The sequence below is a fragment of the Vigna unguiculata genome, chromosome 9 (assembly GCF_037176805.1).
Source record: "Vigna unguiculata cultivar grain cowpea cultivar isolate G323 ecotype 2 chromosome 9, ASM3717680v1, whole genome shotgun sequence".
Taxonomy (NCBI): domain Eukaryota; kingdom Viridiplantae; phylum Streptophyta; class Magnoliopsida; order Fabales; family Fabaceae; genus Vigna; species Vigna unguiculata.
Window position 1 is genome coordinate 3,557,936 of NC_140800.1, and position 19,016 is coordinate 3,576,951.

Below are 19,016 nucleotides of genomic sequence, written 5' to 3' on the forward strand. Positions count from 1 at the left end.
GAGGGAAAATCTTATAATCAACCCTAATTGAAATCTTAACCCAACCAATTTTCTTCATAAAATTCTATATTTTCTTCACACAAATATGTAATTTTTATGTATAAGTAGAGCATCCATGTGAGAGATATAATTTTGGAACTTAGTTGACTACTTGAGTTAAAAGTTTAAGTTAGGAAAGGAAAGCTAGTTATTTGATTGTTTATTCTGTCATTTGGCATATGCATTTGTGATGAAGGAGTAGTGATATGGCCTATTTTTAAGATGTTAACATGCATGGACATTTGTATGATAATATGATTTGTCTATATTTTGTGAAGTGTAATTTTTTTAGGGGTTTAATGTGGTCCACCATGCTTTGTATTATTTTATTTTATTTTTCTTAATAAATTTTCATGTGATGACAAATGATTGATGAATTTTGGAATGGTTGCATAGTCGACATATCAAAGTTCATAGTGATGTCTAACATGATCTTATTTGGATAATATGATTTGTCTAAGTATGAGTTGAATTGATCGATCTATCAATAAGTCAAATTAATATCTTTGATGAGGTTGTTCTACTCACTAGATCGATTAATAATTGTTAGGCAAACCTTATGAAAAAGGTTTCTAATAATTTAGGTCGCCAAATAAAAATGTTCTAAAAAAATTGCAAAAAAAAAATTGAGGTTGATTTGTATATAGGTGAGTGAGTTGTAGTGAAGTCATATAATTTCAACATCGCATTTGGTAAGGAGTTATATAATTTGAACATTGCAATCAAAATGCTTATGCATTTCTCTTTTATTTTTACACGTATAAAAGATAAAAGAAAAACAAATCCTGTCTCAACACTATTGTAAACATAAATTCTTAAACTAATTGTATCAACGATTTATTGACATTCATTTTGTGTCTCTCATATATAGAATTGCAAACATAACGACATACATATGAAACATGGGATCACGAGTTCATATCATTGTATTATGAACCAAATCAAGTGTGAGATTGAGTTGTCCTAACCAAGTACCACAAACCTCCTAAATTGAACCCTCGTGAATCTCATGCTGCTGAAAACGGAATTACTTTGTCACTTATCATTCTTGTTTCCTCTTCATCTCTCTCTTATACATAAAATAATTATTCTAAATCTTTAACCCTAATTAATTTTCATTTCAATATAATTAATACAAACTTAATTAATATATAATATATTTATTTTGGAGGTTAAAATAATATTGCCTTAGAATTAGGAGTTTGTTATATGAGAAACATGACTTTGGGCATGTTCCATCCTCACTAGTCAGCATTATCCGAATCCTACCTCATTTTCTTGAGCTAAATCCAAAAAAAAAAAATCAATGAGAATATGAAAATTTCTAATGTATCAACAAAAATGATTAGTGTATAGAGTAGTGAATCCAAAGAGGCAGGGAACAAAAACCACTTTCAAAAGCCGCAAGTCCAGGGGCAGCCACATAGCCATATTGCTTTCACATATTTCTTAGGACATTTTAGTTCTTCACTATCAACCAACAAAATCAAATAAATAAATAAATAAAAAGAAAGATGTGGACGAAGCTCTTACAAAAATTCCTTTCATGCAACTATCGTTTTTTTCTACATATACCTATCCTTTCTTTCCGCTATTCTTTTCCTTTTCACCCAATTTTCCATACCCAAAAAACCAATGTATATGTATTGGTATTTCAAACAATCAATCTTAATTAATTCTATTTATTTTTTAATGAGATTCAACAATGATGAGACTCAGTCAAACTTACCTAAAAGAATGTGTTTTGACCCGAACTAAGTTTGTCTGATATCATCGTTAGGAACAAACACCTTCGTTTTGGAGGTATTGTCCGCTGTGGTACGTGAAGTTCTGTCACGGTTTTGTTCTTAAAAGACTGTGATTGTTCCTAATAATGCTGGCGGACGAACTTGGGACTTGTTCTAGTACACCCATGACGGATGGACTTGGGTCGAATTGAAACAAAATGATATTATTTTTAATGCAAAACTTCAAGACAATGAAACTTAAACTCACATTATATTTCCAACAATCTATTTATCAAGGATGAGTTTTTTACGCAGTGATACATTTCTCTCAGTTTTTCGATACAAAAAATTCTCACATCTAAAATTCTTCGCCCATACTTGTTTGAACTGGTTACTAACATAAAACATGACCACTAAAGATGTTTTAAACTTCCCTAATTAGGCTCATGAAATGAACAATGTGAACACAATGTTGTCTCTTATCTAATAATTTAATCATAGTTTAATGTCTCGTGATTGCACCAACATTCGTATAATAAGAAGCAAAGAATTCTAAACACAATCCCGTTAATAGGAAACAATACAAATTAAGGAAACTACCTCTGAAAATGTTTCCTATGCCTTATTGGCCAGCACCCTCGATTAATGATTTTTTTTTTTCGCATGTATTCTATCAAAGGTTGATTTCAAGAAGATCATCACAAATTCCAAAATTTTTCTTGAGCTGATGTTTTGCACAAAATTTTATCATTAATTTCAGTTTTATTATTCATGTTATAATTTATAGTGAATAAGGTTAAATTATATTAGAATATGGATCTCTCTATGCGCACTAGTGAATGAGAGATTATAGAACTACGACCTTGTAAGTTGTATTTGCATGTGGCATTCAAATCTCCTTAAAAAGAATACTCAAATTATTATATTAGATTTTATGTCTTTTAGCAAGTAGTTTAAATAAAATAGCGTTGTTTGGTACGAAAGCTTTTGCTTAAAAGTTGTAGCAAACGTCTCACAATAAAAAAAAATGAAGAGAAGAAGCTAAAATTTTGTACTCATAAATTATCATAAATTACTCGTTGACTTTCATTAAATCCATTAAAAAACTGTTCTAGTTATTCTCAAAGTAACTTTTTTTTATCTGAACGCTGGATACACTAAACATAAAAGCAATGTAAAGTTGTAATGAAAAAAAAAACTATAAGTAAAATAAAATGAAAATGATGATATAAGAACAGATATAAAATGATGAAAGGGTAGTGGAATTTGGTAGTGTCTAGGAGAAACTGCCCAATGAAATGCATGGTGGAGATATGGTGATGGCAATCACACATAGCAAGCTTATATGGTTCGGTTAGTAAGGAACATCTAACGAGAACTTTGGCCTCAAATCTTTCTCCTTCCACATTTCCATTATTTTTACACCTCACTAACGTTAATAAATCAAACTAAACATTTTTTTCTAAAACATATTTTACCCCTCATTTAATTTATAATATCATCGAGTTGCCAGTAAATATCTCAAAATCAAATTAACAAATGAAAACAAATGTGTATTTAATTGTAAAATTCAAGTTGTGTTAATTATTTTTTTATTATCGACAAAGAGTTAAATTTAATTAATAATAGAGCATTTGAGATGTGCTCTAACCTATTTACAAAAAGATGAAAAAAAGATGGATGAAGTGCACCTCCAAAATCTGTCAAAATAACGATAGAATTTCTACGTACAAAAGTTAAGGCTTCCCTAGACATTGGTCATAAAATATATATATATATATATATATATATATATATATATATATATATATATATAAATTGTATCCTAAAAGAACACCAAAGTAGAAAAAACATACACCATTGTGTGGTGTGTGCTGACTTTTTCATTAGAATAATTAAAATAAAAGAATAACATTTTTATTCATGAAATAATTGAAAATAGGTACTTTTATAAATGATAAAGTAAATTATGGAAATAGTATAGAATTTTAATCATATTTTTTTATAAAGAATATAGGTACAAATTATAACATGTTAAATTCAAGGTAAATTTTTTATCATCGGGAAACCAACAAAATTTGAATCAAAATAGTATGAAACTTCAAATTGATCATAACATTTTTTTTTCTTAAATACATTCATTTTAGAATCTGACTCTATACGATCAATTTAGAATCTAAATTGACTCTATACAATCATTTTATAATTATACATTCATTTTAAAATCTAAATTTGACTTTATACGATCAATATTATTGCAAACTTGCTCTTGATAATTCTCCTTCACTTGAATGTATATTGTAGCACTTGTTTTTATCATGATCAACTTGTCATCCTTTTTATGAATGTTGAAACGATATATAGTTGTTGGAGAATTTGAATTTGATTAGCTTGATCAACATCTCTTAATTATTCTCTATAAGCAATGACTTCATAATTTTTTCGATTTGATTCTTCAAGTCATTGAATTGTTTTCACCGAGACTCTTAATTCTTTTCATTTCTTGAATCAGACAGTTTGATTTTGTATCTTTTGATTTTGTTATTCTCTACAACATTCAAAATTTACCTATTAAAGGAAACATGTGTATCATATCTCATTAGTATTATAATAACCGTTAATCTCAATCAAGATTAATTTACTTGTTATTCACATAAATAAAATGGTTTCATATATGCATATATAAAGTGACCATTTGATTTAAAAATATTTTTTCTTCAAAATATAATTATCAAAAGATAATTTTATGCGTTGTGACTTCATAAAAATATTTTGACTATCAAAAATCAGGTTAACCATTTCAAATAATTTAATTTTTCTCTCAAATAATATTAAAACTAAGTTAATATTAAAAGAACAATGTAAAGATAGAAACAACTTATACATAATATGAACAAATACTTGAAAGTGTTTGATGAATGTACTTGTTTGGTGGATGCACTCGTCTAATAAATTAGATTGTAGCTTCCAGTCTAGTGTCGCCTGGTCAATTAAATTATAGCTTTTAATTAAATCGTCTGGCAGTTAAATTATAACTTCCATTCGCCTTATGAGTGTCACTGTGCTTCAACTTGTGTAAACACATGTTACGTTGCGGGTTGCACAACATGTGGCGGAGGCCAGGTAGACTAAGAGTGAGATTCTTAGTAGGATAATTGTTGAGGGAGAGATTGTTACAGGTAGTATCAATTGTCATGTGACAGAGATCAAGTGAGTCGTGTCACAGTCGAATCGTTATACTTGGACTGTTATATTCTTAAGTAAAAAGAGTTGCGCCTTGACTATTCACTATAGTTTTTGGCCTAATAATAAACACTCGATCCTAACGATTGGTAATATTTTTCGATACTTTTATCCTAGTATTTTTTTTCTAGTTATTTATGACAAATTTTGGCAGAGTAAAACCAAATTAAAGGAATAATAATTATAATAAAGTTTTATACTTTAAAATAATCTTACAAATGTATTTTGTGAAAATATTCTTAACAAGTGAAAATAAATCATTTCAATTTTCTTATTCGTAACTTTTAAAATTAAAATGTTTTATGAATTTTTTTTTTAACAAGTGGTTTTGAAAATTGAAAATGGAAACAATGTGTTTTTATAAGTTTTAGCAGGTAACGTTTTATAATGAAAAAACGATAGTGTTTTTTAGGTTAAGTTTTAGAGTTCAATAAATCAAATACTTTATTCTATTTTTTTTTAAGTATTATTTTTCAAAAACTTAAACCTTTGAATTTTTTAAATAATATAGAGTATATTTTCCACTCATGCTGCATGATATGAGTTGATCTAGATCAAACTTAAATTAACTAGTGAAAATTTTAAAAGGATAAGTTTTAAATTTCTCTTTAGATATCTTCACTTTCTCTTTATACAAACACCTCTTTTGGGTTGCATAAATATATGTCGAGAGGGAGAATGTTTTTGTGAATATGAGGTTTTTGTGGTGTTTTGTTTATTTTATTTGATTTCCTAGAATTTTTTTGAAAAATATTTTAGTATTCATCACTTATTCTCTACTTTGGGTTGGGATATTCCTTCGAGACACCTCCAGATAAGGAAAATATTGCATTTTATTAGATTTAGAACTGATATATTGAAGCTAGTTTACATTCGCAAAGAGACTTTGATTTGATGATAACTATAAAGTTGTGATTAATGCATGTGAACCATAATTGGATTGTTTAGTTTTAATTGATCATTTAGTGTTATTTGAAGTTGATGAAATGTTATGTGCATGCTAGTAATCTAAAATTTATGTTACATAAATGCTTTAGAACTTTATAAAAAGATTTGTTAAAATCCAAATACATTAATAATCTTAATATTGAAATTAAACATCCATATTTGAAGCAATTTGAGAATAGAAATCAATTTATATTATTATAAGTTGGGTTTTAATAAGAAATTATTTAAGATATATTTTTAATTGAAGGAGTTAAGTTTAGGTTTTTGTTGAATTTTTGCGTGTCTTTCATATATATAAGTTTAGGTTTATGTTAAATTTAAGATATATTTCTGTGTTGAATTGTTTAAATGATTAGTTGGTTGTTTAAACAATATTAAAGCAATCAACATTAAATTCAAAGTAAGAGACTCCTTGTTCAAATACTTACAAGCCATAATATTTCATTAAGAAGATAAAATCAATTATATTTTTTGAGAGTGTAACACTCAAGTGTCAGAATAAATTGCTTGAGTAATGATAACCATTGTTGCTTAAGTAATGATTTACTCTTAAGAGGAATAAGATATTCATTTTTCATCGATGCTTTGAGTCAAATAAATTAAGGTATCATGTGGTCAAAATGTGATTAAAGTTCTTAGATAACATTTTGATAAGTGTATGAGTTATTGAATAGTTAAAATTATATTTTTAAATTTTTATTATTTAAAAATGATTAGAAATGAGTTGTTGAAATTTAAAAATGTCAAGTTGAAAATATTAAGAGAAAAGAAATCTACTACTATTAATTATAATTATTAAGAAAAATAATTTCTCTTTGTTATAGTTATATAACTATATTTTTAGTATAAAAATCTACTACGTTTTATTATTTATTTATAAAAATTACCTAAAGTAAATAATAAATTTTCTCAGATATTATGCAATTTTAATATTATAAAACTTAACAAAAACCTTTATTCAATAAATATTTTTTAATAATTGTTACAATATCAAAATATTTTATTATATTTTTTATTTGTTACTATCTACATAGTTATAATAAAGGGATATACGCTCTTTTCTTAACCATTTTTTTTTATATTTTTTAATCAAACAATTGTATTTTTTAATCAAATAAAAGTACTTTTCTTATTTAATGAAATAAGCAAGTACATGATCTCTTTATTCAAATCTAACTAAATAACTTCTCCACCGAAAAATAAGCACTGCATTTATTTTTTAAATAATTATGATATAGTTTAATGTATTATATCTATAGAGAAATGTGACCAGCGTGTTCCCACTTATAATTATAAACACATTTGAAAAAATTGAGAATAACTTATTTTTTACAATTAAACATTACAATTTTATCTTTCATATAAATAACTTTATTATCCGTGAAAAAATAATGAATTCATCAATCATAATGATATGTATAGGAAAATGAACTCAGCTCTTATAAAATAATTTTATCCCTATATCATTTGATTTTAATAATAATAATAATAATAATAATAATATTAATATATAGAGATAAGGAAAGTTATTTCCAACAAAAGATCATTTATTAATTTAAAATATTTATTAATTATTCTTCAGAATCATTAAATTTAAACGGATTACTTACAGACTTTGACTTTAAAAACAATTATTTTTAATCCTTTCATATATTATAAGGTCATTTCTATTACAACAGTTATTATATAATATTATAATTTTTTTGAGTTATACTCTGTTACAGATTTTTTTTTTCTATATTTTTATTACAGGATTATTATAATACTATAAATTCATTTCTCTTACAACAGTTTATATATATATATATATATATATATATATATATATATATATAATATTATAATTGTTTTTTGAGTTATACTATGTTACGAATTTTTTTTAATTACAGGATTTATTGTTATTATAAGTATTATAAGGTCATTGCTATTACAAGAGTTATTATATACTATTTTATTTTATTTTTTTGAATTATACTCTGTTACAAACTTTCTTTCTTTTTCTATTACAAGAGTTATTATAAATTATAATTCTTAATTTATAATTTTATGTCACTTTCTAAGACATACTGGTAACTTTTATTTCAATAAAAAAAAATCTTATTTAAATATTTAATGTCCTAGATTTTATATCAGATCAACTATAATAAAATGGAGAGTGTTAAATTTATAATATTGGTAACAGGTAGTGAAGAACACCAACCTTGGCATGCATGTGAGTATAAAAATGAACTGTTGTTGAATATTTGGATGTGAAATAATAATGTCCCAATATTCTTGAAGGTTTCAGATCCTTCATCATAAATCGAGTTTCCGTAATCGATTTAATATATATGGCCACATTTGTTTATCCTTTGTGCATAAAAAATCAGGTGGCAAAGGAGACAAGAAAATAAAAAAAATTATGGTTGGGAAAAGGGATGATAAAAAGACAACTTAGAGAAATCAAGAGGTTGCTAAAGTCACTGTTTGGGAACTTGAACCACAAATTACCAACTCTATTTAAACTTTAAATCCTTTTGCAGCTCAGCACTTGCTGGACTTTGCTTCGGTGTGGGATCACCACACTCTACATTCTTCATTCATCATTCTGTAATCTTTCAATTTTTTCTATATATTTTACCTTCAGGATCTCTAAACTTTATTCACCAAAATGAAGGTTTGCTTTCTCTTCTCTTCACATTATTATCATTCTTCATTGCCAACTACCATGCATCAATCATGATCATGTCTTCCTTTGCAGATTTTTGAGTGGATGCAAAACAGAATCAATGGGAGCAATGGAAAGAACAAACGTACTTCATCCATTTCAGCTACCCGTAAGCAATTTTTTTCCTTGCTCTCATGCCACAGTTTTTACATGGTTTGATACACTAAGCTCTGATTATGACGTTGGCTAGCTATGAGTTTTTGTTTTCTAGATGCACATAGTGATAAAACACTATTCTGAACAGAGTTAAGAACACAATAATGCTCACGGCTAAGAACAACAAAACAATGTTCACAGAATTAAGGTTTGGTGGTGTCTACTGTGTACTGTGTACTGTTGAGTAAACCATTGTTTATTCTACACAGGAACAGAAACTATGCCACTTGGGCTTCATTAGGTACATAGAGTAAATTATAGGCTGCAATTATTATTATTCTGTTTGATTTATCATACAAGAGAAAGTAATATAATAATAACTCAGTGGAAATATTATCCATTCTAAGTCTGTGTTTGCAACTTTCTATCACCTTGTATATTCTATCATTCTTGATGATTGTTTTTCCTCCTTCAGATTACATGAAGCATGAACCTTGCAAACAAGAGTTCAGTGACTGGCCTCAAGCACTCCTTGCGATTGGAACGTTTGGGAGCAACAGCATGAAAGAAGATTCGGGTGGAAGGAGTAACAACAACACTGTGGAGGATTCATCTTCCTTCAAGGATTGCACACAAGAGATCACGCTTGAAGAAGTTGCAAATCTTCAGAATGAGTTCAGCATATTCTTTAAGGGGCGAGTGGAGCCAAATTTGGGTGGTGAACAAGAAGAACACGCCAATGATCTGACCAAGGATTGTTTGAACAGTGAGCATTCAAGGTTGGATTCTGAAGGTAAAGAAAATGAATCTCTTTCTGATGCCAACAACAGAGGTGATTTCTACCCAAGCAAGAGTATAGTATTTAGCAGGGGAAAAGATTACTGTTTGGATCATAGCAGTAAGAGAGGTGTTGGGAAGAAATCACTCTCTTTTCTTCTTAAGAAGATGCTTGCTTGCAAAAGTGGTTTTCAACCTACCCCTTTGTTCAAAGATCCACTCTCCACAGAGTCCAGAATGGAGAAGGTAGATCAGAAACCATGCAAATCACCTTATAATCACTCCTTCAATTTTCTTACCCTCATTTTGTGATCACAGATTTTGAGGGCAATACTTCACAAAAAGATATATCCCCAAGGATCATGTTCAGCTACACCGTTCATAAAGAAGTACCTTGAAGCCACACCAATTTCTCAGTTTGATGAGGAGGAGGACAATGAAGATGGTGATGATGAAGAGGAACTTGCTACTGTTTCAGAAAATGGAAGTAAATGGGTGAAGACTGATTCTGAATGTAAGCTCTGCACATTCAATGATTTGTTTACATTATTACATTTTATTACTCAGTTTTTTTCTGTGTAACAGATATTGTTCTTGAGATATGATTGGTTTGATTATGCATGGTGAAGTCTTCACATGGAAGGTAGTAGCATAAACAGCATGGAAGATATGAAGTAGTGTTCCTACTCTTTTGGATGTATGAATCATGCCAAGGAAAGCTGACAAACAGGAAGAAGAATCTGGAAAAGTTCTATGTTTTACAACTTTAATGTAGCCCATGAATGTCACAGCATAATCCAGTTTCTTATAGATGAGATCTTAACTTCTGTATTTGTAATAAAGTGTGATTAATTTAACAGTAACAAGCTTTTTTTCGTATCTTTTTCATTCACCTTTGAAGCTTTTAGTGTAACTGTGCACCAACGATATACATTATTGCATGGTTGGTTGAGGGTCACCACCACCATATGTCAGTAATGTGGATCAATCGAAACCTGACATATATACTTCAAATCTACTATATATCTAAGAAATTCTTAGTGTAGGTAAATTACTGAAATAGACATTTTAATTTATTGACACGTGGTTGAAATTGAGGGTATTTTTATCTTTTTGATGTGGTTGTGTTTTCGCGACTCGAACGTCTTTTTTAAATATTGATTGACGTTGTCAGCAGCATCCTTCTTCTCCAAGGCAATCACCTTTCTCGAGGTTAGCTTTTTTTCTTCTTCTTCAATCCTTCTTCTTTCTTCTTCTTCATATCAAGTTAGGTTTTCGTTTTTTTTCTTCTTTCGTTTTCCTTCTTCTTCTTCTTCTGTTTTCCTTCTTCTTCTTCTTCTGTTTTCCTTCTTCTTCTGTTTTCCTTCTTCTTCTTCTTCAATCCTTCTTCTTCCTTCTTCCTCATACCAACTTAAGTTTTTTTTTCTATTTATTTTTGTTGATTAACAGAAGTTTTGGTTGGTGTAGGTCATTTTTTCTTCTATTTCTTAATTTATTCTTTTTTCTTCAAGGATCTTTTTTCTTTCTTCTTCTTACTCTGTTATTTTTTTTCACTTTGTGAAATTGCAAGGCAATCGGTAGGATCTTCTTCTCCAAGTCAATCAACTTCGTCGAGGTAATTTCTTTTTTTCTTCTTTCGTATTCCTTATTCTTCTTCTTCAATCCTTCTTCTTTCTTCTTCCTCATACCAACTTAAGTTTTTTTTTTGTTCTGTTTGTTGTTGTTGTTGTTCTATTATTTTTTTGTTTACTTCGTGAAAGATTTAATTTTTGCAATGTGTTTCGTTTTGAAGAAAATGCTAATGTTTTTATTTTTAGAAGGTATTTTTTAACAAAATCTTGAACATGTTTTGTTGTTGTTGATGGTGTTGTTGTATTTATTTTTTTATACTTGATACATCTATTACTGTGGATTGAAGAAAAGGTTCAACTTTTCATTTTTAGAAAGTATTTTTGAACAAAAAGAATGAGTGAGGATGATGATGTTATTGTTGGTGGTCTTCTTTTCTTTTCTTTTTTTCGTCTATTTGTGGTTTGTTGTTGAGATTTGTTTGTTGTTCTTCATTGTGTTATTTTTTTTACTTCTTTTGTGGTCCTTCTTCTTTATAAAAGGTTATGTTTTTGTAATTTTTTTTCTGTTAAATATGTTGTAGCAGTGGGTTAGTATTTATTGAAAGCTATGTTCAGATTTCTCTGTTGTTTTTTATGGTGTTATTTATTTTTCTTTTAATTCTTATGTGTTCCTTCTTCTTTTTATCATGAAAGGTTTAATTTTTTTGTGGTTTTTTGTGATGAAGATGGTGTCCTCTAGATTAGTACGTTTTAGTCAGTAGCTTGAGTTTTCTTTCTCCTCCTTCATGGTCTTCTTCTACTTTTGTTTTCTACTTCTTCTTTTTTCATTGTTTTGAAGAAAAGCTTGAACCTTTTGTTTTTTCATTGTTTTGAAGAAAAACTTAAACCTTTTGTTTTCATGAAGTATATTTACTATTTTTTGTTTTTAATATCATTATTGTGTGTTTAGTTGCTTTTTCGATGTCTATGGTTGTAGATTGAATAAAGGGTAAGATTTTTTGTAATGTGTATGGTTGTGGATTGAAGAAAAAGTATGACTGAAATGAAGATGTCTATGTTTCTGTCTTGATTTTTGTACATGTTTTTCTTGATGGTGTTGTTCTCTATGCTTCATGTCTCCCAATTTTGTCCTTACCATTTTACAATTTTACAGCTATATCATATCTTGGTTTGGGTTTTATGTATTTTGCTTTCAAATGTTTGATCTTTGCAGAAAACCTTTTTTTTATGTCTCTTCAAGAAAAGGCGTTTCATTTATCTGTGTGCTTATTTTTCTTTTTCTGCAGCCGTTTGAAATGCTGGGGAGATGGTGTTTATTGTTAAAATAACACATAGAAGGTACATGTTACGATTTATTGTTTCATTTGATGAATGTACTTTTCTTTCTATTTATTTAATTTATTAACTTTTTAGTTGATTCTTGGTTGTTCTTCTTTTCTTCTTTCTGTTTGATGACTTTCATGCACGGGAAGTGTAAAACCTCTTTGGGAGATGGTTTTTGAATATTTCTGGCATGTGTTTAGGTGACGAAATTTTATTGTGTATTTTTCAGGATTTTTCATGTTTTGCAACTTCTTGGACTGATATCATTTGTTGACGTTGTCTGCAAATTAAATCTTGATGAAATAATTGTGGGTGAGGCTGATGTTGTTGATTGTGGCCAACATGATTTTGATCACTACAACAATTATCATTGTTTCCCACACTAAATCTCAATTCATGTAGTTCAATTTTTAAATTTTTTTTGGCTATCGTGTTATTTTTTTCCTAACAATGGCATTATATGATTTATGGTTTGTAATGCTTCTTTAGTGTTTATAGTCACTTAAGTGTTTGTGTTCATTGGTTGTTGCAACCGATAGTTCTAGGAGTTGAATTTACCTTCGATTGATTGAATTTGGTACCTAAACGGTTAAAGGCAATTGAAGACATTTTAGATTGTGGTTTGAGTAACAAAGGTGTATGAGATAATGCTATCTTTGATGTTTAGACTTGGTTGATTGTATACTTACATGGTTAGCATTGAATTTTAATTCATCATATGCTAAATAAATGTACCATTAAATTCTTATTTTATTTCTGTTGTAATTATGTTAAACATAATAAATATTTATATTCAAAATCTTTCATATCTTTAAAAACTTTCATATTATACAAGTTATTGTTATTATTATTATTGTTATATCAATTTTCTTATTGCAAATTAAATGAAATAGATTCAATTATTGAAAAAAAAAACTAAAACCGCTATCTTATATAACTACAAATAAATACAATAAAAATAATACAACAAATTAAAACAAAAGGTACATTATTATTGTTTACAATGGAATCACAATAGGATTTCAAAAAACATAAAAAAAACTTATCATATATTGTTTACGGGTCATATTGCACAAGATATATACGATTAACTATAACAATAACAAAAAATATACAATTTATTTTAATATAGTATATAACTCTTAATTTTATTATTATTTATAATAATTGTGCTATTATTAAATGTAGAGTACATTTATCTTATTAATCGACCCTTCTATAACAAAACAAGTAATATTATATTATACAAAGTAAATGACTATTTAATTTAAATAATTATTAAAAATGTTTCTTTTTTCAAATCTTTAATTAATTGATATTTCTATAATAAAAAATATTATACATTTTATAATTATACCTAATAATCGTTTTAATAACTGTATAATACATTTCTTTTATTAATGGAATTTTTTATAATAGTTAATCTTATGCTAGGTAAATTATTATTTTTATAACTACTAAATCAATCATAATATCACAGAAATATAATTTAAGCATTCAAAGTAAAATAAGTTTATTATAGTTAATCATAGTGACACTTCATAATAAATAATGTCAAATTTGAATAGAAAGATTTATAATTGATTTGACCATACGTTATCATGAAAATAACTATTTATAATTAATTTCAATTAATTTCACAATACTTTATAATGGAACGAAAAAAAAAAAAAAAAAAACTACTTCAATGAAATAACCTACCTACAGTAAACAAATTAACACAAAATATTAGACTATCATTGAACCAAATTAATAGACATACTGAACCAAGTTAATAGACATACTGAGTATAGTATTAAAAAACTGATTTACTAAATCTAAAGGGCCTCCACCAAATCAAACTGTAGAGTATTGAAAAGACACCTAATAAGTATTGTTTGCCGCCAAAATCAAATCCGTCTTATTGATTCTAAAAATATAATGATTTGACCACTGTGGAATAAATTTACTTCACAAAACTTATTTAAGCTGTGTGAAATATAAATTATATTAATAATATATTGGAATAATTAATAGTTAAATGTTGTCAAATAATAACAATTAATCATCAATTATACAATACAAAATAACTAATATATCATTTCATATTAATTATACGAAATATATTTTTCCTAATATAAACCGATTATTTTCAATTAACACAAATCTACATTAAATATAAAAAATAACTAACAAAAATATATCATTTCATGGTAATTATAGAAAAAATACTTTTTCTAATATAAACCGATTATTTTCAATTAACACAAATATATATTTAAATATAAAAAATAACTAACAAATATTATAACAAAAACATATTACAATGTCATATTTACTTAATCACGTTATTGTTATTGATTATATTGAATAATTTAGCTAATATAAATTTATTATTGTCAATAACCCAAATGATTATTTAAATAATATATTTATCACTCTACATGAATATCCAAATCAATAAGTACACACAAGTTAAATTATTATTCTCATAACTGTATAATAGATTTATTAGTTTTATTGAATTTCATATATATTGAATACATTTACAATATATCAATCATAATATTGCAAAAAATAATTTATGCATTTAAAATAACAATATTACAATATCTATTTTGTTATTATTATTTGAATCGATAAATATATTTTATTATAAATTATTACTTTAATTATTACTCAACAAATTTTGAATCAATATGTATTGAATATATTTATTATATTTTGTTTACAATGTCAGTTTTAATATTATTTTACAACGTATAATAAGCATTTTATTGTGTGAATAAGCTATCTTTTTAAAATTTGGCCAAAATTTGTGGTTCAAGGGAGTATTATATGGTAACAAGTAAAATTAGGATATAGAATGTTAACATATCTAGAGTGTTATATGGTAATAGGCTATCTTACTCTTTTATAAAAATTGGGTTTATTGCAAAAATATTGGTCGATTCCACTTTTACTTTTATGATTTCTTGCTGTTCATATTACCAAAATGATAAAGTTGTATTTAGTTATTTTTATTTTAAATTTGTATCAATTTAACCTTTTGAAAGTGATAATTAATTTATTTTTAAATGGGATTGAGAATATTTCAAGGATTAAAACATTTATTTTTACAATCAATTTATATGATCTATTTCTAAATTTTTTTATTAATTGACCAATTAGTTTTATTAAATGTTTTTAATATTCTAACTACGGATTAATTATTTTTTATTTCATAGGTTTTGAAATCTTTTAAATTTCTATATTTATAATTAATAATTACATATTTAATTTATAAAGATTTTTTATCGATTAGTAAATTTCCTTAATTATTTTAAATTTCTTTGATTGTGAATCAAGATTTTGAATTCATACGTTCTTATTTGTTGATTTGTTTAAATATTTTAAATTTCTTTAACGATATCCAAAAACTATTTGTAGAATTATATTTTGTCAATATATTTAATTATATGTGCATTATCTTTCTTAATTTGCAATATATTTATTATTACTATTATTGGTATTATAATTTTATTCAATAATTTTATTTCATTTTAATATTTTTTTCAATTAATAATGTTATTTTTATTATTATTTGTTATTATAAATGTAATGAATATTTTTTAATTTATTTCTTTATTTATTAATACTATTATTTTAATACTTAGTGGAAATTGAATTTGTATTTATTGAAGATCGGAAAGATTTATTATATTTTATTTTTGTACAGTAACATATTATAAAATATGCTTACATTATACCTCATACGCATTTCATTTTAATATAATTTTATTTAAAAAATTTATCATCAATTTCATGTTTATTTATTTTATATGGGACTATATTACACCTATAAGCTTTACTTTAACAACATATGTATTTCAAAAACTATCTGTAGAATTATATTTTGTCAATATATTTAATTATGTTTACATTGTTTTTCTTAATTTGCAATATATTTAACATTATTATTATTGATATTATAATTTTATTTCATTTTAATATTTTTGTTCAATTATTAATGTTATTTGTATTATTATTATTTGTTATTATAATTATGATGAAATGTTCAACTTTTTTTAATTTATTTCTTTATTTATTAAACTATTGTTTTAATACTCAATGGAGGTTGATTCTGTATTTATTGAAAATTGGAAAGATTTATTATATTTTATTTTTGTTTTGGATCATATTATACAATATGTCTACATTTTACTTTAGTAGCTACATGTGCATACACATTTCATTTTAATATAATTCTATTTAAAAAATTTATTATCAATTTCACATTGTATTTATTTTATACAGGACCATATTACATATTATGCCTAAATTTTATTTTAACAACAACACGTGCATATGCATTTCATTCTAATGTAATATACATATGTTTGTATCTACACGTATTTCGATGTTAACATCAAATTCATTTATTTTTTTTTATTTGACCATATTACATAATATGACAACATTTTATTTTAGTAGCAACATGTGCATACGTATTTAATTTAAATATAACATTCAAGGGTTTTTATGTACATCTGTGTTTCTATTTTAAAATTTTATCATCAATTTCACCATGTATTTATTTTATATAGGACCATATTACACATTATGCCTAAATATTACTTTAACAACAACTCATGCATATGCATTTCCTTTTAATGTAATATAAATGTGTTTGTTTCTACATTTGTTTCTATTTAAATATGTTAATATCAATTTCATATTATATTTATTTTCTATGGGACTATATTACATTTTACTTTAGCAACGTCCCGTGCATACTCATTTTATTTTAATATAATATACAAGTGTTTATATCTACATGTGTTTCTATTTAAAAATGTTAATAAAATTTCATGTTGTATTATTTTATATGGGACATTATTACATAATACCCCTACATTTTACTTTAACAAGGACCTATGAATACACATTATATTTTAATATAATATACATGTGTTTATATGTGTCTCTATTTAAAAATTTTAACATAAATTTTATCTTATATATATTTTGTACGAGACCATATAACATAATATATCTACATTTTATTCTATTATAATATACATGTGTTTATATCTACATATATTTCTATTTAAAAATTTTAACACTAATTTAACATTATTTCACATTGTATATATTTTGTACATGACCATATAATACCATATGCCTAAATTTTACTTTAATAACGATATGTGCATACATATTTTATTCTAATATATCATACAAAGTATGCATCTTATTTTAATACTAGCGTACACACAGGCGCGACACATTTTTTAAATATACGTTATATTATATTAGTAGGTGGTAATGTAATATTATTAAGTTAATATATAAAATAAAATTATATTTATTAAAAATAAAGTAAAATATATTAGAAAATATGAGAGAATAATTGTTTGATAAATAGAAAAAATAAAAGAGTAGAGATAGACAATTTTATAAAAATGTTTGTAAAAATAACGGTCAATTTTTAAAAATTTAATAAATAATTATATTTTAAAGGGTAAAATTGGTATTTTAAAATGTGGACACAAAAGAGATAATTCTCTTTATATATTGTTATAGATATAACATATAATATATTTTTTTAAAGTTTTAACATCAATTTTATATTATATTTAATTTATACATGACCATATTACATAATATACTTATATTTTACTTTCACAACTTATTACTATTACAAATTCTTATAATTAAATAAATTAATAATATATTTAAACAATAAAATTAATCATTAAATAATTAAACTAATAACAATAATAATTATTCAAATCACTAATTTATATATATTAACAATAAAATCTGTTATAAATATTAAAAATATAAAAAAAACATGATTCAGTTATTTCAAATATATTTTAAATAACTTTGAAATCTAACAAGAAAATCCAAAACAAAAAAAAATTAACACCTGTTTTTTATTCTTTAATCTTGACTAAAACTCTAAACTTATTATCACAAACATGTTCTGTAATTAAATTTTTAAAAAACATCATACTGACATTTTTTAATCTAAACAAAATAACAATTTATGTCATCACAAATTGATTATTCCAAATTACTCAAAAACACATAACATATAACACATAATACATAGTAATAATTAATTATACATAAATATATAATTATATCATTGTTAGATGAATTTATCGTTTAAATATATTTAAATTGACAATTATAACATCTATAACTTTTAAATTAAATTATTGATTTATCAATAATAATATTAAAATATGTTTTCTAAACAAAAGTTTTATAAACCAAAAACACGATCCGTGCGCACGGGTCTCATGCTAGTTTTCAATTTAAAAATAAAATAAAAAAATAAAAAAAATGAAAATTTTAGATCACATAGTTTCTCTCACGACATTATTTTCCAATATTGTTGCATGCTGAGGAATAAGGCAGCAATTATAAGGAAAACAAATAATATTAAATGATTTTAAATTGAAAATTTGTTTTAAAATTTTTTGTAAGAAATATTTATAAATTTTGTTATGAAAAAAATTTGCAAAAAATTGTTGATAATTTTTTTAGAAAATATTTTATATAAAACATTTTTCACAACAAATTTTATAAAAAATATTTATAAATTTTATAATT

The 19,016-nt window shown here is 25.2% G+C and overlaps 1 protein-coding gene across 2 annotated transcripts; it reads left to right on the top strand.

Annotated features, from left to right (window-relative positions):
- Nucleotides 1-8,459: 8,459 nt before the first annotated feature.
- Nucleotides 8,460-13,232, top strand: LOC114162986 (protein NEGATIVE GRAVITROPIC RESPONSE OF ROOTS-like). Of its 2 annotated transcripts, none has more exons than XM_028047020.2 (8): nucleotides 8,460-8,613; nucleotides 8,698-8,773; nucleotides 9,236-9,783; nucleotides 9,856-10,051; nucleotides 10,123-10,749; nucleotides 11,108-11,152; nucleotides 12,395-12,446; nucleotides 12,661-13,232. In XM_028047020.2, the coding sequence occupies exons 1-5, from the start codon at nucleotides 8,608-8,610 to the stop codon at nucleotides 10,140-10,142; spliced, it is 846 nt and encodes a 281-aa protein (XP_027902821.1). In that variant the 5' UTR covers nucleotides 8,460-8,607; the 3' UTR covers nucleotides 10,143-10,749; nucleotides 11,108-11,152; nucleotides 12,395-12,446; nucleotides 12,661-13,232. The 2 variants fall into 2 exon arrangements, with proteins under 2 accessions (XP_027902821.1, XP_027902820.1); XM_028047019.2 differs by having other exon boundaries at nucleotides 10,167-10,749.
- The last annotated feature ends 5,784 nt before the right edge of the window (nucleotides 13,233-19,016 follow it).